The sequence below is a fragment of the Chaetomium fimeti genome (genome assembly GCF_033439085.1).
Source record: "Chaetomium fimeti strain CBS 168.71 chromosome Unknown B0H64scaffold_1, whole genome shotgun sequence".
In the NCBI taxonomy this organism is placed as follows: Eukaryota; Fungi; Ascomycota; class Sordariomycetes; order Sordariales; family Chaetomiaceae; genus Chaetomium; species Chaetomium fimeti.
In genome coordinates this window covers 1,140,842-1,162,349 of record NW_026944329.1, presented here as the reverse complement: position 1 = coordinate 1,162,349, position 21,508 = coordinate 1,140,842, and the positions used below count along the sequence as shown (strand labels likewise).

General features: G+C 57.3%; 8 protein-coding genes and 1 non-coding gene across 9 annotated transcripts; 1 reads left to right on the top strand and 8 right to left on the bottom strand.

Annotated features, from left to right (window-relative positions):
• Positions 1-1,047: 1,047 nt before the first annotated feature.
• On the bottom strand, positions 1,048-2,045 carry B0H64DRAFT_369425 (Mss4-like protein; the record flags this gene model as incomplete). Its single annotated transcript, XM_062802030.1, has 7 exons — positions 1,048-1,063; positions 1,154-1,182; positions 1,336-1,450; positions 1,527-1,597; positions 1,666-1,711; positions 1,781-1,813; positions 1,870-2,045. 7 exons carry the CDS (start codon positions 2,043-2,045, stop codon positions 1,048-1,050), a joined length of 486 nt encoding a protein of 161 aa, XP_062663652.1.
• A 962-nt stretch (positions 2,046-3,007) lies between these two features.
• On the bottom strand, positions 3,008-6,094 carry B0H64DRAFT_315579 (heterokaryon incompatibility protein-domain-containing protein; the record flags this gene model as incomplete). The annotated part of the gene is made up of 2 exons (XM_062800247.1): positions 3,008-3,350; positions 3,456-6,094. 2 exons carry the CDS (start codon positions 6,092-6,094, stop codon positions 3,008-3,010), a joined length of 2,982 nt encoding a protein of 993 aa, XP_062663651.1.
• Positions 6,095-6,358: 264 nt separating this feature from the next.
• Positions 6,359-9,183, bottom strand: B0H64DRAFT_421471 (acyltransferase family-domain-containing protein). The gene is made up of 4 exons (XM_062805532.1): positions 8,843-9,183; positions 8,513-8,592; positions 7,197-8,046; positions 6,359-7,159 (listed from the first exon to the last, which is right to left on the bottom strand). The coding sequence occupies exons 1-4, from the start codon at positions 8,969-8,971 to the stop codon at positions 6,509-6,511; spliced, it is 1,710 nt and encodes a 569-aa protein (XP_062663650.1). The 5' UTR covers positions 8,972-9,183; the 3' UTR covers positions 6,359-6,508.
• Positions 9,184-10,025: 842 nt separating this feature from the next.
• Positions 10,026-11,227, top strand: B0H64DRAFT_448189 (uncharacterized protein). Its single transcript, XM_062807044.1, has 2 exons — positions 10,026-10,362; positions 10,463-11,227. The coding sequence occupies exons 1-2, from the start codon at positions 10,148-10,150 to the stop codon at positions 10,899-10,901; spliced, it is 654 nt and encodes a 217-aa protein (XP_062663649.1). The 5' UTR covers positions 10,026-10,147; the 3' UTR covers positions 10,902-11,227.
• Positions 11,228-11,657: 430 nt separating this feature from the next.
• B0H64DRAFT_t2 lies at positions 11,658-11,739 on the bottom strand. The gene has a single exon. It is a non-coding gene; the product is annotated as a tRNA-Lys (tRNA).
• A 1,365-nt stretch (positions 11,740-13,104) lies between these two features.
• On the bottom strand, positions 13,105-13,833 carry B0H64DRAFT_369422 (uncharacterized protein; the record flags this gene model as incomplete). Its single annotated transcript, XM_062802029.1, has 2 exons — positions 13,105-13,439; positions 13,512-13,833. The coding sequence occupies 2 exons, from the start codon at positions 13,831-13,833 to the stop codon at positions 13,105-13,107; spliced, it is 657 nt and encodes a 218-aa protein (XP_062663648.1).
• Positions 13,834-14,758: 925 nt separating this feature from the next.
• Positions 14,759-15,834, bottom strand: B0H64DRAFT_448184 (uncharacterized protein; the record flags this gene model as incomplete). The annotated part of the gene is made up of 1 exon (XM_062807043.1): positions 14,759-15,834. The coding sequence occupies one exon, from the start codon at positions 15,832-15,834 to the stop codon at positions 14,821-14,823; it is 1,014 nt and encodes a 337-aa protein (XP_062663647.1). The 3' UTR covers positions 14,759-14,820.
• A 1,041-nt stretch (positions 15,835-16,875) lies between these two features.
• B0H64DRAFT_437315 (mediator of RNA polymerase II transcription subunit 8) lies at positions 16,876-17,810 on the bottom strand (the record flags this gene model as incomplete). Its single annotated transcript, XM_062806238.1, has 2 exons — positions 16,876-17,623; positions 17,680-17,810. The coding sequence occupies 2 exons, from the start codon at positions 17,808-17,810 to the stop codon at positions 16,876-16,878; spliced, it is 879 nt and encodes a 292-aa protein (XP_062663646.1).
• Positions 17,811-18,074: 264 nt separating this feature from the next.
• Positions 18,075-20,434, bottom strand: B0H64DRAFT_7615 (alkaline-phosphatase-like protein). The gene is made up of 4 exons (XM_062808726.1): positions 19,671-20,434; positions 19,129-19,463; positions 18,489-19,055; positions 18,075-18,395 (listed from the first exon to the last, which is right to left on the bottom strand). Exons 1-4 carry the CDS (start codon positions 20,334-20,336, stop codon positions 18,269-18,271), a joined length of 1,695 nt encoding a protein of 564 aa, XP_062663645.1. The 5' UTR covers positions 20,337-20,434; the 3' UTR covers positions 18,075-18,268.
• Between the last annotated feature and the right edge of the window lie 1,074 nt (positions 20,435-21,508).

Below are 21,508 nucleotides of genomic sequence, written 5' to 3'. Positions count from 1 at the left end.
CGCCGTGTTCGTCATCACCCCCACTGCGTCGCATGGTGAGGCAGGTGTTCCGACTTATCCTGAACCAAACAAAACGAAAATTATAAAAAAACGAGGCATGATAACTAAGCTGCACTTGCAGTGCGATGATGCGAAGTCGAATTGTGTTGAATTGACGAACAAGGAAGGAACTTGCACAATCCAATCGGAAAGTTCTTCAAAACCATGTGGACCCAGGATCCCCAGACCCCATAACTAACGGTTGCGCGGGCGCTTTCTGAGACCGGCCAAGGTCCAGGCCCTCACATGCGGCCAGGCTGGCTGTCAATCCTTGCGAGACCATCGTTGAGATGTCAATTGTGGTTTTTGTGTGATTGAATGCTCGGCCATATTTTTCACTGTTTATTTTTGTGATGGAGCAGCCGAGATGAATCCCTCACCATCTCCGATTTGGGGATCTCCGATTTGGGGTGAACTGCCGAGCCCCTGAGACAGGCACCGGAACAAGCGTTACGTACCTAAGCGGGATCACACTTTCCCTTGCAAGTCGTTCAGTCAACCAACTTTTGCCAAGCCACCTACAACAACTGTCGAGAGCCTGCTGGCGGCGCTGTTGCTCAAGACCCTCGCGAGCTGGTGTCATCTTTTAACCAATAACCTGGGAAGGTTGATCCGGTTCCTCTATGTTACCAGCCAGCCGACACCAACTTCGACCATCATTGAACACGAGACGTTAGATGGCGCCGATATTGTCGAGACATGGAAGTCGGCGATTTCGGCAGTGGGTTGGGAGGTAGGAGATGCCAGGGAGTGTGCTTTCCGGCAGTCAGGTATATTGCTTCGTGCATGCAGATGAGAACGAATTACGGGAACTGAGAAATAGGGAATAGGGTCTAACTCGATGAGCTTGTCCCGTTATATGCGGTTCTTCTCGATATGGACATGTGGTATAACATCTAGGTCGACAAAAGAGTAGCCCAGGTTTGAGCCGTGTCACAGTGGCTGGTCGTGCAACGCCAGATATTGTGCTTCTCACCTCGCAAAGCGAACGAAGTCGTCGATTGTGAGTCACCGCCTAGTTTGTCTACAATGCAACGAGTCTAACCCTAAATCGACGGAAATAGCAGCTTGACGCGTCCTGAATTACTATTGCAAGGAATGACTGAACACATACCGGCCCACTGGCCTCGAAAATGCTCGAATCTACAGACACCCGGTTTTTACGCCTTGATCACTCACCAACTCACCACGTCCCTTGCTTTTATATACCACCTTACTTTGAGCCCATCCAACAAACACGGTAGGACCTGCGCTAACGTGATAGCCAGCTGCGTCGTTGTTCGACGCCTAACCTACCAGCCCAGTCGGCTTGTCAAGCGACCCCGAGCTCCCATCGCTGTACTCGGTGAGCTCCGACTCCTCCGAGTACGTCTCGGACCCCTCTGGAATGGGGACCATGGCCGACTTGGTCCTATCGGGAGGGAAGGGGTCAATTGACTGGACGGCAGGCAAAAGGGTAGAAGCAGCAGAGCACGACGAACGCTTACCAGATATGGATGGCCGTTTTCCAGTCCAAGCCTTCAATGCAGCCTCCCTTGACGGCGACGACGTTCTTGCCCTTTAACAACGGAGCCAAGGTCAATACGAGTTGGGCGAGGGTGAGTTCGACGTGGTGTTTACACTTACAGGCGTTGTGTGAAGCAGTCGAGTCCCGCATTGCTTGCAAAAGTAACTGCGCGTCGAGCCGAGTCAGAGCCCAGTTTGGTCCCTGGCTTCTCTCTTTCTTTTGGTTCTCACTTACCAGAACATTGTCTGTCCCATGGAAGTGGCTCGCCTATCAAGGCAACCTGTTAGGACCCCACTGCAAGAGGGAGATCGTGACATACTTACTTGTAGCAGCTCAGCAACTCGGCGTCCGGCAACTCGAACCTGGGGAAGATGGCCGACGCGCCAAACGCCGAGCTCGCCTGCCGCTGGCAGTCGTGGCAGTGGCAGATGTACAATGCCAGGGGCTTCTCGGTCGGTGTCTTGAAGCTAACAGCTCCACATTGGCAACTGGCTTCCATGATTACTGTCTTTTTTTCTGATGCCGCTCAACTAAAAAGCGAGTTGTGTTGTATAGAGTCTTAGAGTGTATGCCAATCGTAAAGATGTCAGCCGAGGTCGGAATTTAGGAACTTGTTGTCTCGAGTTCAGTTACACCCAGACTCAACAAGTGATCGATTGGTATTATCGGGTCGCGACGGCTTCCAGCGGCAGCAGCAGTGCACCTTTTTGGTTTCCCGTCCTGTGCCGTGCCCGAAGACGGAGTTCGGGTCATGTAAGACTGGAAGAAGAAGGGGTGGGATGGGCCAATGAGATGGCCAGACGAAAAAGAGATACCCAAGAAGAAAAGGGAAAGAGACCTGAGGCTTCTGTCCTCCCAAGTAGCGGTGGCCTTGAAATTATACCTGTTTTCCCAGCTCTGTGACTGTCCTGTTGAGTGACGTGAGTCACTTCGGCCTGAGGTGCCAGGGCATTCAATTCACCAAGCGACTCAGAGACGCGTGGTCACATGACTACCCGTCAATCCATTTCCAGGCTGCATACGGGGGAACTGCGTCAGAGACCTCCGCGGTGAAAGCCAACTTTCTTAGCGCGTCCGGGGACGGAAACAAGGAGCGATTGACTAACCTTGAAGGGCTGCAATGCTGCTGATCTTCCCAAAGCATTCAATATAGGACTCCGCAATGACACGAGCTTTTATTTTTGTCGTACTTCGCTTCGTTGTTTGTCAGACGGGTCCGTTTAACATGTAGTCAATTGAGGTCGATTAGGGATGTTGAACTGTTTATCATGCACCCCCGCGCCGAAGAGCGAAGAGCGGAGCCCCGCTGCTGACCCCGGGGCTGACCCGATCCGATGTTACACCGACTCCTCCCCCGGCTTAGCACCGGCCGGGCTCCGAGTATCACCGAAGGCCGACGGGGTCAGAAACTCGCCTGGGAAGTGACGAAGGGGAGAGTAATCGTCGGTACCGACCTTAATCTCAACGAATCTCAAACGCAACAATACCGTGCTCCCCCACCTTCCTCGTCAACCGCGGGTCTTCCTCATCCTGCGGCGTCGGCGTAAGCCTCAACGCACCGCCCTCATCCCGATCAAACGTCCCCTCCGCAAGCAGCCCAGCCCGCTCAACCGCCTCACCCTGCATCAGCCCCGGCACAAAACACTCCCCCACCAGCCTCCAAAACCTCCCCCCACCCTCCTCCCCTTCACACGGCCTCAACACAAACGGCACCACCCCCCCAAACAAAACAACCACCACATCCCCCTCCCTCGCCGCCGCCGGGCCCAACCCCTCCCGCCCATCCTCCATCACAAACACCCGCCTCCCCGCCAGCGCATTCACCGCGCACAGCGCCCGCTCCCGCATGTACACCGACCCACTCTCCTCCAACACGCGCCAAAACATACCCATCTCAGGATGCCGCAACTCCCCACCCCGCCACCCGGCCCGCTCGCGCCAGTACAGCAGAAACTCACCTAGGTGATCCGTCTGCGCGCGCTCGCCGTCGAGCGACTCCGCCGCCGCGCGCATGCCGTACTTTCCGGGCTGGCCCGTGACGGCGACGGCGCGCGCGTTGGAGTTGCTGCTGTGGTGGGCCGCTTGGACGGCCGGGTCGGCGAAGCCGAAGAGGGTGAATTTCTCGAGGGTCGCGCTCCAGGAGGCGCGGACCTGGGCCTGTTCTGAGTTGAGGGATGCGAAGAGGGTTGAGAGGGCGGTGCGGTGCGGGCCGGGGGGGAGGGCGCCGAGGTGGAGGTTGCCTCTTTCGAGGGGGGCGCTGGTCGAGGTGATGGTGCTGCAGACTAGGCCGGGGAGGGTTAGTGAATGGTGGGTGTTGGTGGTGGTGGTGTTGGTGTTGTCGTCGTTGCTGGAGGGGGAGGAAAAGGTGGCTGCGGTCGGGCAGAACAGCTCGCCGCCGTTGGCGTAGTACCCTTGCTCGTCGCGCAGGCCGAGCGGCTCGGCTGGGAGCGGTTCGTGCCACTTGGGCACCCATGAGGGGTAGGTTAGGTCGAGCTCCGCGCCGTGCTGCACGGCGCTGAGGATCCGCAGGTGCTTGTCCTGCTCGAGGATGCGTTGCGCGCCTTGGATGTACACCGACCGGAGGTCTTGGCTATAGTCGGGCTTGAGGAGCAGCTCGGCTTCGGGGTCGTTGCCCGCGAACGGCATGCCCAAGAGCGCGTAGATGCGGTCCCGCGCGTCGGTCGAGTCAAAGCGGCCCATGGTGGTGCCCAGGACGACTGACAGGTCGAGCTTGGAGAAGGGAGAGATCCCGCTGCGCTTGGCGAGCGGCAGCACGTAGATGAGAAAGGTGTTGTAGGCGGCCGTGATGGGCTCTCCGCGGCTGAAGTACCACCCGCTACTCATCATCCACGCCGCGCAAATTCCGATCAGACCCCAGGATATGCGGTGCTGCCCCCAGAAAACGACGGCCGAACTACCGAGGGCCAGTTCTTGGATGATCCAGAACCGCCGGAAGTAGTTCAACTCGAACAAGGTACGGAGGGCCGCCCATGCCTTCTCATCCACGGCCGTCCGGATGGAAGCGAGGTCATCGTCCTCCATGGGCTCCAAAAGGCTGGAATAACCCTCAAATCCCACTCTATCCCCCTCGGGGCGCCACGCCCGAACAATGTCGCAGACGGCAGCGAACGCGGTTGCTGCTTCATCATGCTCGTCTAGCCCAAGCCAAACGAGCACACGCTCGGAACTGAGGTAGATGTTGCGCATGATGGATACTTGCTGGCCACGCTCGGGGATATCCTGCTGGTTGATGCACACGGAATCGGCCCACACATGGCGAGGTCGGTCCGTGTAGCGCAGTCTCCGGAGGGCACTCTCGAGGTTCCGCGGCATTTTGACAGTCGAGCCGTTGCAGTTCAGCATTGTCATGTCCGACGGGTGGCCCCAGGTGTAGGAGATGGCCTCGAACCTCGGTTTGTCGTCGAGTGAAACCACCTCCAGTCGGGTCTGAAGCTCGTCTTCCGCGGCCGGGGCCGGTTCGAGGACCAAAATTCTGATGTTATAACCGGCGGGGAGTGGTGAGTACAGAGGAGCATCGGGCGGCTGCTCATTCGGAGTGGTCACGTCTGTGAGTTGACCATCCGACTGCTCCTCTCCCTTATCGCTGTCGGCAAACTCTTCATCGAACACACATCGGTCAACAGCATCGCCTGCCTTGAGAAATATGGCTCTGGCTAGATGGTCCGCCTCTGGCCACGTCTGGGGGCGGCCCGGATCGATCTCCCCCTTCCCGTCCTTCGCCCACGGTTGCGCATCCGTCAAATTCCGGCGGTGGGCTCCAATGGTGTGGTCTTCGAGCGGAATAGTTGGCAGAAGCCGCGGCGCGCATTGGCCCATCACCATAACGGCCGCGACCTTGCCGCGTCTTTCTTCCGTTTCGCTCTTTGGCGTAGCGGTAGCTATCTTCCCCGCCCGAAACCAGAGTGAATATCGCCAGGTCTGACCTTCAGGGGTCAGAGTCTCCTCTTTCCCATCAACCGAAAAGGTGAGTGTTGTGCCGGGCGCAATCCACACCGGGTACACAAAGGTATCTGTAGGAAAGAAGTGGGGGACCTCAGAAGAGCCGTCCTCCGCGAAGGTTAGAACCATGACCACGGTAGCAGGCGGCTCGAACTCGCCGATGCCGACATCTGTCTCTTCCTTCAGGGAGTTGTACACGTCCCAGAAGACGTGATCGTACACGCCGTAGATGGCCCGCCTGAAGGGGCTAAAAAGGGGCCCTTGGTCGCCCTCGCTGCTGTCGATTTCGGCCTGCGAGCCCTCCGGGGGATCGAGTAGCTTGTATTCCGTCCGCGCTTTCCACACCTCGTCATTCCAGCGCTCGCTTGGCGGCGTCTCCGCGATCCAGTTACCAACGTTGTGCATAACGTTGCGGAAAGCAGACTGGAGTTGGGATTTGTCCTGGTGGTCGCCGACTTCCAGACTGTCCGGGTCGATGAGCCATAAACGACGTAGCGCCGCCGAGACTTGCATCACCGCCGGCTTGTCGGAGAAGTCGATGGTGCGCATCGGCGGCTCCTCTTCAAGGATATCATTGCTTGAAGCCATTTTGCTGGCAACGTTGTTATTGCCAATATCCATGGTTCAGCTCGTTGTTCGCTCAGCGGGAAAATAATGACGGAACGGGATGCTCATCACTTGGGTCGTTGCAGCCTAACAATCGCGTCGGGGCTGTGTGGGGTGCCCAATTTAGGGCGTAAGCCGACCCCGAGGTGCATGAAGCTCAGGGCACGCCGTATATTATTTACTACCTACGGAGGAAGGTATCGTCAGTCAACAAACCTCCAGGAGGGACGGGAGCTTTGCCCGGATGCAGCAACCTTGGCATAAGCCTGAGGAATATGATACAATATTACAGCTATATGCTATATATGCTTCTATGACCTGGGTATACAAGCCCGCTAATGTCCAGTAATACAAACTCAAGTACTCCAAAACTCAAAGACAGACAGACACTCAATGTCATGCCGCTACCGAATACCCCTGAATCCTGGGACTCGGTTCCGTATCGTCTAAACACGCCGTTTCCAACTTCCTCGCCAGAGTAACTATCTGGCTGTCAACACCCCGCCAAAACAGGTCGGCCGCCCAAATCACGAAGGGCCCGAGGAGCCACATGCCCAAAATCCAACCAATCGTGACCTGCGCCGTGGTCTCGTCCCCGATAAGCCCCTTGATCCCCATCGCGGGCAGGGCCGGCTCATAGTCCGGCGCGCCGGGCTCCCCGCTAGCCGGAATCGGCGGATGCCCGATCAGCCGCTCCTTAAACAGCCCCTCGACGGGCCCGTGGCAGATATACACGGCATAGCTGATGCGGCCGCAGTACTGGGCGAAGGGGCTCTCGAAGAAGCGCCGCAGGAAGCCCAGCTCCCCGACCGCCCACACCATGGCCACCGCCGACAGGCCGAACCAAAACTTCTGCGGCGCCAGGCGGTCCATGGTGGCGAAGGGGAACGGCGTCTGGTCGAGGAGGTAGCGGATGCCGGGCGTCTCCTCGGCGTCGCGGTTCGGCCAGCCCGCGATGAACAGCGCCAGCAGCACGAGGCAGGTGTGGAAGATCTTGAGCGGCCAGTTGGTCGATCCCCGCGCGCGGTGCCCGTCCGGGTCCTCCCCCTCCTCCCCACTCCTTGGCCCTCGCCGCGCGCAGCACGTACACCTCGGCGAGGAACAGGCCCGCGAGGAACTCGAACGCGGCCCACTTGCCGCAGGCCAGGCAGTAGCCCATCAGGCCGAAGACGGTGGCCATGCGCACGCGCAGCCGCACGCGCGACAGCATCAGCAGCACCATGAACAGCAGCATGGAGTGGGCGAACTCGATGGGGATCGTCCACAGGTGGATGTCGTAGGCCGGCAGCAGGTCGCGGTCCCAGGCCCACGGCCAGGTGATCTGGTGGAAGACGGCGTCCTTCCACTTCCAGAACTCTTCCGCGAGCGTCTCCTTGGCGGGGGTCAGGTAGCCCATCTGGCGCAGGCACATGACCATGAAGGTCGAGACGACGCAGGGCCCGAACAGGCGGAAGGCGCGGCGGAAGGTGGAGGACGCCAGGGCGGCGTAGCAGCGGTCGGTGTCGCGGGCGTGGAGGGCGCGGACGGGCTTGTACGACAGGACGAAGCCCGAGATGACGAAGAAGATGTGGACCATGGGGCGGCCGGAGAAGAGGACGCGGAGGAAGGGCAGCTGGACCCAGGCGTCGGCGCTGGCGACGCGGCGGAGGGCCGGGTCGGGCTCGAGCCCGAGGCCGTACGACGGCGTCAGCGCCCGGAAGTTGTTCTCGGTGTAGTGGCAGAAGAAGACCAGCACGGCGGCCACGCCGCGCAGCCCGTCCAGGTACGACGTCGCATGCACCCGCCACGGCGCCGCCGGCCGGTGGTGGTCCGGGAACACGGCGTCCGCCACGAAGCTCGGCAGCAGCGGCCGCAGGAACCGCAGCCACGACTGCCGCGGCCGGAGCAGGCTCTGTATGGACGACGAGCTCGACGTCCCGCGCCGGTGGCCCGGGCTTATCATGGTGTGTTTCTTGTTTCTGCTGCGTCGGCTCGGCGGGGAGGGAGCGCGAACCGGTTGGGTGGCGGTGGGTTGTGGTTTATGGCATCGGAGTTTGTTTTTCTGGAATCCCAAGTTGGAGGCTTTGGTGAGAACGGCGGTTTGGCGGTTTGGGTCGGAAAACGGGTTCCAAAGGGGTCGCCCACGCCGTAGAGGCAGAATCTCATCTGAGACCCTGCGCCTCAAACGCGGCGTCGAGTTCGGAGTTGGCCCCCGCTAATCCACAGGACCGCTAATCCACAGGACCGCAATGTCGTAAAATGGGAAGGATAGGGGATGCCAGGTATATACTCTGGGGAGATGCTGTAGGATTTGGATATTCTATGACTACGCCGAGCCAATATCAAACAAAGGGAGGCAAGAAAGGAGCGTGTGTCGAAGAGAAGAAACGGACTGACAACCCGGAAAGGAGAGTTCGCAACCGGCTGCCAGCAGCAAGCAAATACCTTGGGTGCTTGGTAATGAGGGAGCCCCAGCACCCATTCCAACTTGGGGCGGAGATCTTCATCCCTTTAACGCAGGCTTGGAACAGCTTTAGCGGGGCCACCAATTGGAAGCTGTAGATGCGCCAAGTCCGTACCCACAGTACATTGTCGTTTGGTGGTGATACATTTGTCGACCCTCGACAACACCAAAATCCCCCCTGTTGGGCGCCACAATTTCACCAAAATAATGTGGCTGATTGTACCCAGGTAGCCTTAGCGCCCCGCTAAAACTGTTCCAAGCGTTAAAGGGATGGTCGCCGCGTGGACTCCCCCTTGGGAAGTCTCAACGGCAACTGCAGCGGAGATTGGGCGAATAACGGCAAAGGGAGGTTCAGGGAGGATTCTGAAATCCCCGGCAGCACCCCTCTGGGCTTTTTGAAACGCCCCAGGCGTCATTTGGGTGGCCCGGAAGTGCGTTTCGGTATAGATCGTCGAGGGGCATCAACGGTCGGATTTGTCGTGGAGGGGTCCATTGAAGACCGAGCCAAAATAATTTGAACATTGCATTTTGACCATCAAACCGTGCATGTTGGAAGTAAACCCAGAGTACCTTAACGTTGTTCAATCTGGCACGGCGCCACGCTGAGTAAATCAACCATGTCGTCGAGTCAGTTTTGTTTCGGGCTGAAGGATTTGAGGCGGCGGATAAGCTGATGAGATGCTGCGGTGCCGCTGTGCCTGTCCCGTGCAGCGTTTGCCAGGATCTCGTCCCGGCTTCCGGCAAGGCACCAGCACCAACACGCTCAGGTTCCATGGCAGGTGCAGCCCGACGCAAATTAAAACTGTGGGGGGTGCATGGGCCCTCCACACTTCAACGTTCCATCGGTTTACAGATCTGTATTTAAATCTTTGGGGAGGGAGCCAAGGTACGTGGGTACACATTTCACAGTCCAACATGCGTCGCGGATAGCCCAGCAGAGTTGACAGCTCTCATGTTGCATTGAGTGCATTATCTTCGATTCTCCCTGCCCTTGTCTGTCACCATATGTAGTACGTACCCAAGCTGTTTCCCGCCCACAATTCGCAGCCATAATATTTCCAAACGACGACCCCTAATATTCACCGAAGGGAAGTTGAATTGGGGAGACATGAGAGACCGGGGTTAGAGTGATGGATGGTGGGTTTCTTACATGGTATCGAGTCTCTTGTTCGATTCACCATCTCCCCATTGAGATTACCGCTCGCCAAATGTCGAGCGCCTCTTCGCAATGTTCCCTTTGCTTGGTTGCTCATCTTTCTTCCCACAATCTTTCTTTTGAGCATTTCAAAATGTGGTGCATGTATGAGTCGAGAACCGCCTGTCAGCGACTGGATGGACAGCAATCAGAGCAAACGCCGGGTACACACATTGGCTCAATATACAAGACAAAGACAAAACGTCTAGCAACCAACGACCAGCTGCATGAGCTCTTGATCCCATCTCTGCATCCAATTCAGACTTCGTAACCATAAGCTGTAATCCCCCCCCAACTTCATTCACTTATCTTCCCCTGAAGACGGCCATTTTCGTCTGCCCCGGCCGAATGACCGTTTGGCGTTCTATTCCAGAATACCCCAACAACGGCCATTGCCATGGTGCCATCTTCGGAAGATTGCGATGACACGTGGGTTTGTCCTCCGTGTCGTCTTTCTATCTTGATGGAAAGCTCCCGCCAGCCCCTAAAGCCCCTAAAGCCCCTGAAAAAGAGCAAGCCCCCCAACCAGCGCCCCAACATATCCTTTCACCTCGAAGAGCAAACGCAGCCGGTAGTACCCGGGGACGAGGGTAGTACAGGACCGGACCCCAAGTAGCCCACCCCTGCCCCGTCTATTTCGTTACATATCAGGGGATGAACTTGTACATGGCGCTGTGTTCGTCCAAATCCTAACTCCTTATTCCCCATACAGGAGGCCCATCATTAAAGTTTTCATCGACCTTCGCAATGTCCCCGGGCTAGAAGCTCTCCTCAACGCTGAACCATTCGAAGCCCCTAAGCTTGGAGTCGAGGGGGGTGTTTCCGTCCAAGAACCGCAGCTCGATGGCAGCAAGCCTAGCGGTGAGCCGTCGCGCTCCCAAGACGCAAACGGCCCGGGCGCCGCCAGCACCGAGACCCAACCACCGCCGGCAACAAGGCGGACGTCAGGGCCTTTCCTCGACTTTTTGCATCCCCCATGCCTCTACTCGGGGCTCAACACAGCGCGGTCTCCGACCGCTACTCGGGCGAAGTCGAAGAAGCCCAAAGGAGAGAAGAGGGTCAAAGGCCGCCGTGGGAAGCAGAAGGGGGTTGAGGATGGCACGTTGCCAGGCTTGAAAACGCAAGATGCTGAAAAGACGTCGGAGGCCTAGAAGACGCGGGGGTTTACGGGTAGGAGGGCGGCGGGAAAACTGGCTGGAATATTTACAAGATTTCTTTTCCATACTTGAACGATAACAGCTGTATGTACTACGTGAAAGCTGCCCTCAACAATTTCCGTTGTTGTGTACGGCTCCCCTTTTTTCTTATTTTTTCCTCAGCTTTAGATTCGAACAATTGAGTGATATTTGCAGTGAGTGCTATTGAACCTGATCAGTATTGCTCGCTCGTCACTAAGTTCTTGTCTTGCATTTCTCCATTGCTGGTGGCCTCTGCCAAGAAAGGGAGAAGCAACTCCCTACCTCGGTACCTATGGAGCTCTGTACCTCACCTCACACCCTATGTATGATCCGTATAGAGGTTGCGGCCAAAAGTGAACAGTAACACCCTAACCTCGGTTGCGAAGGCCCGTGCTTACCGTGCGCCTTTGTGCGTATAAACTTTGAAGCTTCAGCGTGTTAGCCGCTAAAGCTTCAGAGACTAGTACCCTGAAGTTTAGCGCATCCCCCGCTAAATCTGAGCTCAGTTAGTGGATGACAAACACAGTATGGATCGCTTCTAAAAATAATGTCGCACTTTGCTGACTTAGCGAAGGTACATACTTGGAAGAGGGTATCTACTTTTAGCCGCAACCTCTGTATCTCTAGGGGATGTGTTGGGGAAAAAAGATTCCCAACGAGGATTTACCTGATCCTAAGCGTTATGGTTATGATTAGAGCCAAGTGAAAAAACAAAGGAAAAAGCAAAAACGCCCGGCGGGGGGCTCGAACCCCCGACCTTGAGGTCTCCTTTGTTAAAAGCCTCACGCTCTTCCAACTAAGCTAGCCGGGCGGGCCGTCTTAGGTTGCTTTCGGCAGCCGGAGTTGGCTGTCATAACCTGCTAACAAGGAGCCCACCACAGCGAACAACGGGAGGCGAGAGACTGAGTTAGATTTGAAGAAAGTAATCTAGGAGACGAGAAGGAAAATCACTCTTGTAGAGGCGAGGCGAAGAGCTAAGCAGTCCTCAGGGGGCTCAGTAACACCGAGGTAAATAGAACAGACAGACACCAGACCTTCAGGAGAGCGAGATTTCTCGGCCGCCAGCCGCAGAGCGCGTGGGATCTATGGATGCAGCCCTTATTCGATATTCTTTAGAATTCCTTCGTTCTTTCGTTGCAGTTTCTATATTCTCTGCTCGTTTCTGAGAAGATGATATTGAAGTGCCCGCAGTTCCCACTCGTAGGCATACCTTTCTAGTCTCGGTCGTGAAGGACCTTTCGAGCTAGTGCCACAATGCCGGAGTACGATGCCATGTGAAGGAGGGAAAGCGATTCCGGTTTCTCTTTTGTCTCCTCAGCCGGAGCGGTAAGATAGCCACTAATACTTGAACAGCTTCGACCCCTCAAGGCAAAAGGGACCACTGAAATCAAAGATGTCCGCCACGGTCTCTGGTGAAGTCGAGCGTACTCCGGCCAGCTGACGACGGCGTAATTCAGTAATGGAAAGTTGCGCGAGGAGGTCGAATCGTTCAGACTGATGGGGCCAAACTCAAGGGGCTGACGGATATATTCGAAGCAAGGGCGTAGGAGGACCAAAGTGGTCTCCTCCCTCCTCACGCATAAACAGTCCAACACGGCGTCTTCGTCAGGTCTTTGCGCTGAGGTCAAGCGAACTTACGTCACAGTTACCATTTGATACGCAAGACACAGAAATAAGGGTATTCAGAGTACAGGCTGAGTCAAAAGGTGGTTGGTCAATCCAGTAAGGAAGAGGGAGAGCTACAGCTGTAAGAAGTAAGCGGGCTGCATCTTAGGGAGCTTGGGCTACGTGCTTGGACCAGATGTGGAATCCTGGGAAAGATAGGTACGTAGGTATCCAGGGATTGTATGGGGCGTCGGGGTGTAGTCAGTTACCTACCTCATATTATCCGGTAACAAACAGAGAACAAGACACCAACTAAACGCTTCTCCGAGGATGTTCAACTAAATGGGAGTGTAAGAATAGAAGACGCATGACATAGGTTGTTGCTACCTACCTACCAGTCCAGTACCTTCAAAAAGCCGCCCGTATAGAGTTTACGGGCGTTAGGTTAGGCATGGGGTTGTGAGTAAAGCAATTATAGTTTTTTGGGCACTTTAGGCCCCCCCCATTACTTCTATTCATTTCTTTCTTTAGAAAAAGAAAAAAAGGAGCCGCCTCCTTAAAAAGAAAAACTTTACTCGTCCTCCCGATCTTCTCCCGCGGCACCCAGGCGGCGGCGCACCTCACCGCGCAGCCTCTCCCACCCCCTCACCGCCCTCTCCATCCCCTCAGTTGCCGCCGCAGCGGCCCGCCGGGCGTCCTCCCTCTCGCGGCGGAGGCTCTCCAGTTGCTCCACGCCCTCCGCTATGGCGACGCGAGCCTCGGCCTCCCGCCGCGAAGACGCCGCCGCCTCCTCGAGGGCCGCCGCCAGTTGCCCGCGGACCCCCGCCTCCGCCCGGTGGGCCAGCCGCTCCGCTCCGCGGGACGTCGCTTCCGCGGCGCGGGCGTCCTCCGCACGCGGGGCTCTGGCTAGTTGGTGGTGCTGGTGCCACCAAGCATGTAGGGCGAGGGCGAAGCTCGCCACCACCGCAAATCACACACCCCATAACACCTCCCACCGCCTCGCTGCCCTCTCCATCCCATCAATCGCGGCCGCCAAGGCCCGCCGGGCATCTTCCTCCCTGTTGTGGGAGTCCCGAAGCTCCTCTTGCAGCTCCCCTCGCATCTCCTCTAGGGCGACACGACTCTGCCCCTCCGCCCGGCGAGCCTCAGCCTCCACTTCGGCAGGCCTGCCTCTCCGTCCCGTGGGCATCCTCCTCTGCGCGTAGCGCCCTGGCCAGTTGGCGGCGCTGGTGCCACCAGCTGTCGATGGCGAGGAGGACGCCCAGGCAGCACATCCACCGCAAACCTCGCACCCCACCATGCGTCGGGCATGGCTGTTGTTGGTGCTACCAGCCCTCAATGGCCGGGGGGAGGCTAGCTTGCCACCCCCACCACACAGCCCACGGCCCACAAAGCGCCGGACGTCGTGGTGCTGGTGGTGAGGGTGGTCGAGCACGGGTGGTGGTGAGTGTGTTGGTGGTGCTGCTTCTGGTGTTGTTGCTGCTTGCTGTTGCTGCTTGCTGTTGCTGCTTTCTGTTGCTGCTTGCTGTTGCTGCTTGCTGTTGCTGCTTTCTGTTGCTGCTTTCTGTTGCTGCTTGCTGCTGCTCTGGTAGTGGCGGCGCCAGTGTCGGTGCCTCGGTGGTGGTTGTGTCGGTGGTGGTTGTGTTGATGGTGGTTATAGGTGGCGTCAATGGTGGTAGTGGTGATGCTGCTGCTTCTGCTGTTGTTATGACTTTGGTGTTTCCAGCTTTGGTGATTTTGGTGCTGGAGCGTTGTTGGAAGTTTTTTTTGTTGGAGTTGGTTTCACGAGCAGTCGGTGGGAAACGCGAGACTTTTGAAGGGCTGCGAATTTGCCCTATGTACGGTATGGAAGGTGCTCCTTTACTCAGTGACCTCCATGTCACAGCTTCCAATATTGTCGCTCCCGACAAGGCAGGCAGATACGGCAGGTCCGTAATCCGTTTTTTATTCCTCTCTATTTTTTCGTTATTTCCCTCTCTCTTTGCCTGGGTCTTTTCTATTCTCTTGTTCCTTCTCCTCTGCCTTCTCTTGCTCTTTCCCCCTTTCCTTCGCTTGTTCCTTTTCTTATTCTTCTTTCCCTTCTGTTATTCCGTCTCATACTACTCCTTTCCCCCTTTCCTTCGCTTATTCCTTCTCTTTCCCTTTCTCTCTTCTTCTCTTTCCCTTTCTCTCTTCTTCTCTTTCCCTTTCTCTCTTCTTCTCTTTCCCGTTTTTCTTCTCTCTTCCTTTTCCCTCTTTCGTTCCTTCTCTTCGGTTGTCGAGACGAGGAGGAAGGTAAGGTAGGTATCTACTCGTGCGGATACCCAAGGGAGGAACGGCCCTGCTCTACTGGTCTGGGCGGCAACCACAATCTCGGGTATGGTACTTCGTTGTCCTCGAGCGGAGGTTGGAGGCCGGCGGCGGTGGCCACAGCTGAAAGTCCGCCGACTACTTCGTAATTGCCGACGTTGGTGTTGTAGGCCAAGAGAGCGGAAAGAGCCGCCCGAAGCCGGTTCGCCTGCAATAAAGCCTTGCAACTTCCGAGGCTTTTGTTGCAAGTACACCTGGTAACACCGCTCAATCCCGCCCCGGCGTGGGGAAGATGATCTTTGGCAGCTACGGCATCAATTGCATTCAATGCCACCAAAGCATGCGCGTTCTCGCCGTAGTTGCTGAGCGCACCAATAGCCGCCTGTATTTTGGCCGTCTGCAGCACCGCTTCGCAGGTCCCGGTGCCCGTGTCGGCGCTTGAGCATCCGCCGCCAGCACGGTCGGGGAGTGCTCGAGTGCTGGAGCCGGTCCTGACGCCGTCACTGAGCATGATGACTGTTCTGCGGGCGGCGTCGGACCATGTGTCAGCAACATCCCGCCCGCAACCGCGCATAGATATTCTCGCAACCGAGTTCGTAACCCGGGCGACGGCGTAGATTGTAGCGGCAGCAAGGTTGCTGTCCGGCAGCCGAGTGTCGATATAAGATAGAGCGCGGCGAATGTTTCCGAGTGCCTCAGGAAGGCCGTTTGAAACGCCCTGTATGGACGACTCTGGTACGCAGTCACGAGCCTGCTCGTAGATGGCAGCTATGGAAAGCCCCGGCTCCTTTTCAGCCGCGGTGACATAGTTGGTGATAATATTACTTATCACATTCGCAGTAACCTGTGCATCGGCGGCGGGTACCGAAGCAACACAATGGGCGACATGGTCGATGACGGCGGCCACTGCTCTGGCGGCGACCGGCCCGCCGTCGGCGGCAGCGATACCGACAGTGGCATGGATGATTGAGAGCGTGTCGTCGTTGAATGGCTTGGTGGGTTTCGGCGGCATTCTCAACCTGGAGCTTTGACAATAGGGCGGCGCCTCTTGCTGGCTTGACGTGTGGCTCAAGGGTGTATCACCTGGGTCGTTGCTAATCCCAGATCCCAGCCACGCTTGGAATAGTCGCAATGGGTTGGCCATTTCAAGTTTACTCAGGATAATCAATGTATGATTAAGAGTGTTGGAGTTCGAGAAAGACAGGGCTTGGTAATACCTATCGTGGGAGGGGAAGAGGTTACTTGTACCTTTAAGCTAGGTATGTAGTACCTACCAAGGTGAATCATGGGATCGTGAACTGCGTGCTCATGACGAGATGATAGAGTCATGAATACAGACGGTTCGCACGTTTGCGCCCAGCATAGCGCTGCGCGACACCGCCGTGTTAATACGGCCGTCGCGCGCCTAACGAATAGAGATTTCGTTGGAACGGCCGGTATGATTGTTTGCTACTCTGTCCGTTGCCGTGCCCATTTCCGATATCAAGTAAGTCAACATCAGTAGAGCATGCGGATGGAACTCGAGAATTTGGGGTTCCAACGATAACATCCTAAGACGTCGGCAGTAGAGACATGAGTGATTCAGACGAGACGACCTTGCCAACACCACGCCCCTGCTAGCTGCAATTATCGACTATTAATGACGTCAACACCTCCAAGGGGCCCGTAACGCATCCATCATGCCCAAACTCGCGTTGTGTTCCGTGGTGATGATTCCGCTGTATCGGTAATAATCAAAGGGACGCGAGGGGGAGAGGGGGGCTAAGGAGCTGGTGTCTCTTCAGCTAACCTAACAAACCTCCCGCACATCGCCTTCCCTTAGTTGTTAGCCATTGATTGCACAACCCAGAAATAGGTGACCGAAGGATGTGCTCACCCGAGGTCTTTCCTTCACATGCGTCTAGTGTCCTCTGAATCCCACCACCTGACCCTTGATCGTAGATGGAGCATCGGTGGCGGAAGATATTCTTTAGCGAGCCACCCGTCGAAGTTCTGTATTATTGGGACTGCGCTCATGAGGGCCGGACCATCGACCTCCGCGTGCTTGCCGCATTCACCGCGGCGGCGCCACTCGCCGAGTTGGCGCCGCTTGGATGCGCTTCGACTCGATCGAGACATTCCCGGGAAGCTGTAGGTTGCCCTGGGCTTGCAAGTAGAAGATGTGCTCCGGCTCGATCACCGCCAGCGTCGTCCCGCCCGCCGCCGCAGGGCCCCCGGGTCCAGCAGTCAGACCCCCGGCGTCACCTGCGGCAGCGGTGGTCTCTTCTTCCTCCTCCTCCTCCTCCTCCTCCTCCTCATCTTCATCTTCCTCGTCGCTCTCCTCCAGCGCCTGCCGCAACCCCGTCCGCACATTCTCGATGCCGGCCGCCCTCTCCTCGGCCGTGTACTTCTTCTTGACCTGCACCGTGACGTACTGCTGCAGGGTCTGCTGGAAGTTATCCAGCATGTCGGCCCACTGCTCGCTGAAGGGGTCCTGGGGCGCGTCGTCGTCCTCGTCCATGCCGTACGTGCCCTCGTCGTCGTAGTCGTGCTCGCCCCGCCGGTGCACGCCGCCGGCCAGCTTGCTCGCGTCCACGCCGACCCCGCGCGCGGTGGCGCGGGCCTCCTCCACCCAGCTCTCGACGCCCGGCTCGAGCTTCTTGCGTAGTAGTTGGGTGAGGATGTGCTCGTGCGTGCGGCCGGGGAAGTTGGTCGAGGGGTGGATGGCGAGGCGCTGGAACATGCCGGCGTTCTCCGTCGCGATTTCTTGGATCGAGCGGATGTTTGCCTGGAGGATGTTTACGGAAGCTTGGAGGGACTCGCTGGACGGGGATGGTGAGCAAGACGAATGAACAGAGAGCGCGCAGTTTGGACTAACTATGTGGGAAGAGGATTGGAGTTCGAGACGCTTTCGCGCAAGCTCGCAAGATTGTTAGTGAGCTGGGCGAACCGGTTGCGCAACAGCTCTAGCTGCTTCAGCTCCTCGGGGCTCATGTTGAGCGACGTCATGGCTCCGGTGTCGTTTTTGCGAGTGTTGCTAGAGGGGGGTGTTGGATGTGTTCTCGGCGTGGAAGTTAGAATTTCGACCGCGCGGGTTACGGAGTTTGCGCGATGCGTGGATGGTCTTCAAAGATGAAAGTCGCGACGCGGGGCACATTGGCGAGCTTCAAGGGAAAGCCGTCTTATGCATGACCCTAACCCTGGTACGAATGACCACCCGACAAACTTCACACGGGGACAAATCTCGAGGGCAATTAACTAAACAAACTAAAGGAACTTTGCAACCCGTTGTTGAAACACAGGGCAATTATTGCTAGTGCTAATATATCGTTAAGGAAGTGCTAAAACGCTCTGCGCCACGCTAAGTTATGCCCCGAAAACCATCCGAGACCGTTAAAACATGGCAAAATAAAATCAGGCCTGTGCAAGAATATGCAAACTACAATTTTTGACCACTCCGGCAGGAATCACTGCCCATGCGAGCCCGCTTGGTCGGCAACGATGACCGAACCAGTCTCCCGCCCAAACGCGTCCACCGCCGGGAAGCGCGCCCTACGCTCGAGGTCGTCAAGCGGGATATGAGAGCGAATGTACCTTTCCTCGATGTTAGCACGAGCTCCTTGGAACGAGAAAAAACAACAAGAAATCAAGATAAAAAGGAAAAGGGGGAACAAGAGCAAGACTTACTTCTCCCTTCCATCATCCACCGGATCAAAGTCCCAGCTTTGAAACTTGCCCTTGGTCAGGGCGGACCAGACCAGGCGGCGCTGGCGCTGCGAGTGGAGGACCTGGGCGGTGATGGCGTCAAAGTCCCACTTGGCGCGGGCCTCGGCCTCGAAGTCGTCGAAGACGCGCTTGGTCTTCTCGTCGGCGACGACGGCGCCGCTGCGGACCAGGTCGGCGACCTCGAGCGGGTCCGCCTGCAGGTCGTACAGCTGCGCGCCGTCCGCCGGGCACGTCACGTACTTCCACTTGCCGCGCCGGATCATCATCATCGGCCGCACCGTGCCCTCGCCCGTGTACTCGGCGAACACCTCGTCGTGCCCGCCTTCCGGCGCGTCCTGCAGGTGGGGGAGCAGCGACACGCCGTCCATGGGCAGGAACGAGGCCGGCTTGGTGCCGACGAGGTCGCACATGGTGGGCAGGATGTCGAGGGTTGAGACGTTGGAGGTCACGCGCCGCGGGGTGAATTGCGCCGGGTGGGAGACCAGCAGCGGGACCCGGACTGAGGACTCGAAGTAGCTCATCTTGTACCTGGGTGGCTGTTAGTTTCTTTTTTTTTCTGGCTGTTGGGGTTCACTGTTTGGGAAAAAGGGAGTGGGCTTACCAAAGGCCGCGCTCGCCAAGCATGTCGCCGTGGTCGCCGCTGAAGACGATGATAGTGTCTTCGTCCAGCTTGCACTTCTTAAGCACGTCCAACAGCCTGCCGATGCAGTCATCGACGTAGCTGACGGCACCATAGTAAGCGCGCCTGGCCCGCTTAATCTGGTCATCAGTGAAGTCATTGTCCCAGAGGTCGCACACCTGCATCAGACGCTTGCTGTGCGGGTCGAGCTCCTCCTTGGGGATCTTGACCTTGGGCAGGTCGATATCGACGCCCTCGTAGAGGTCCCAGTACTTTTCCTCGATGGTGTACGGATCGTGGGGGTGCGTCAAGGAAACCTAAAGATAACACCCCGCCCAGTCAGTTTACGGTTCTACACACCCACCATCGCCAGCCGCGCCGGCAGTAGGCAACCCCCACGCATAACGTGCGTCTGAGCCTAACCAATCACGAAACCCAAGTTTCCCGATTAAGACAGGAGGGAGGTATTTCAACCCGCCCCCTTCCCAAAAAAGAAACCAACGAACAACAATCAACAAACTTACCGTCAAGCAAAAGGGCCTCGCCCCGGGTCCCTCGCGGACGTGGTCATACAAGAACTGGGTGGAGCGGTACATGACCTCCTCGTCATAGTCGAGCTGGTTGCTGCGCACGCAGACACCAGCCTGCAAGATGGAGCTGGCGTTGTGGTACCACTCGAGGCGGGTGTCGGGCTGGTCCCAGTTGACGGCCCAGCCGTAGTCGCCCGGGTAGATGTCGCTGGTGAGGCGGGACTCGTAGCCGTGCAGCTGGTCGCCGATGAAGTGCATCTTGCCGGCGAGCACGGTGTGGTAGCCCTGCAGGCGCAGGTAGTGGGCGTAGGTGGGGAGGTCGCTCGAGATGGGCGCCGCGTTGTCGAAGGCCCCGATCTTCATGGGCAGCAGGCCCGTGATCATGCTCATGCGCGACGGCGCGCACAGCGGCGACGGGCAGTACGCCGAGTCGAACTGCACCGACCGCGCCGCCAGCGCGTCCAGGTTGGGGGTCAGGATCTGCGACTCCGGGTTGTACATCTTGAGCAGCGGCGCCGCGAGCTGGTCCGCCATGATGTACAGGATGTTGGGCTGCTTCTTGCCCGGGGCTGGCCCGCCATTGGCCGCGCCACCACGTGTGAGGTTGACGGGCTTGCCCGGAAGGGGCGAAGCCGGGAGCGAGTTCAGGTCTGGAGCCATTGGTGTCTCTGCCTTGTTCGTGTGTGTGTAGATGTGCTAGGGGTGGATGTATTGGCTCTTCTGTGCCGTGGGCGTGTGGTTCTTCGGCCTTCAGCCCTACAGGATGATGCTTGCAAGCGGGAAGGGGGTTTCTCGTGGCAAGCCGGGTTGCAGGAAGCTAGAAAGGCTTAATGTATGCCAAGAGCGGCAAGGCCGAGTTAGGTAAAAGTGAAGGTGTGCAAGTGCTGGCAACGGGATGGGCCCGACTGGATGTGGCGTTCTCTACTTTGCTCAAAGAAGATCAAGATGAAGAGAAAGAGTTTAAACCCCCCACGATCTTCTTGGTGTAGCTGTGTATAAACGGTGAGTAAGCGGGGGGAACGGATGGGGATAGGATGACGCCTAAGCACGCAACCTCTCTGATGCAATATGGGTGAGCTCGTCAGATGGCGCCATCGAGAGACGGGATGAGAACACAGCGAGCAGGGGCGGCTCCATTTATCAATCTTCCCGGAGCCCGGCTGTCTGGCGAACACCAGGGACCGCTGGCCACCAGGGGCACCCGGCGGGTCCAGGAACGCCGATTCGCAGAGTGGCACTGTCTTGGCATCACGAGAGCACTCGCCGCATTCTCCAAAATCCACGATGAGGGCTTGCTTGGCGGTGAGTTGTTCCCGCGTTTGACATATGCCCGAGGAAGATCTCATCTCAGCTTGCTTTGCGCATTATTGCGCCTGCCAACAAGTTAGATTTCTCAAGACCAGATGAAACTTTCCCGGGTTCCGAACTGAAGTCTTTTTCTTGGTGCAACTTCACCGCTCCTTGAGTGTCTGGACCCTTATCAACGCGCGTCCACCGGGTGCTGCTGCTCGTTCGGATTTTTTTTTCGTTGCACAAGCGTACGACAGGGGTCGTGTGGGGGATTATCAGGGGTCCCCACAGCAATGGGGGGAGATACTGGAAGTTGGGGTTGAAAGAATAAAAATCCACAGCACCGCCGTGGCTCCGTCAAGAGGAACCCACTGCGGTCGGATCTTCCGGGTCACTCCCGAACTGCAGATAGCCGCGAAGTCTGGACTTGCGTGGGAGTTGTTTGGTGGTCACCGAGCTCGAAGCGGTCAAGTTCAGAATGATTGGCGGTGGGTTTTCGACCGAGTGACACATGACCTTGTGATGGAATGTCGCCGAACGGT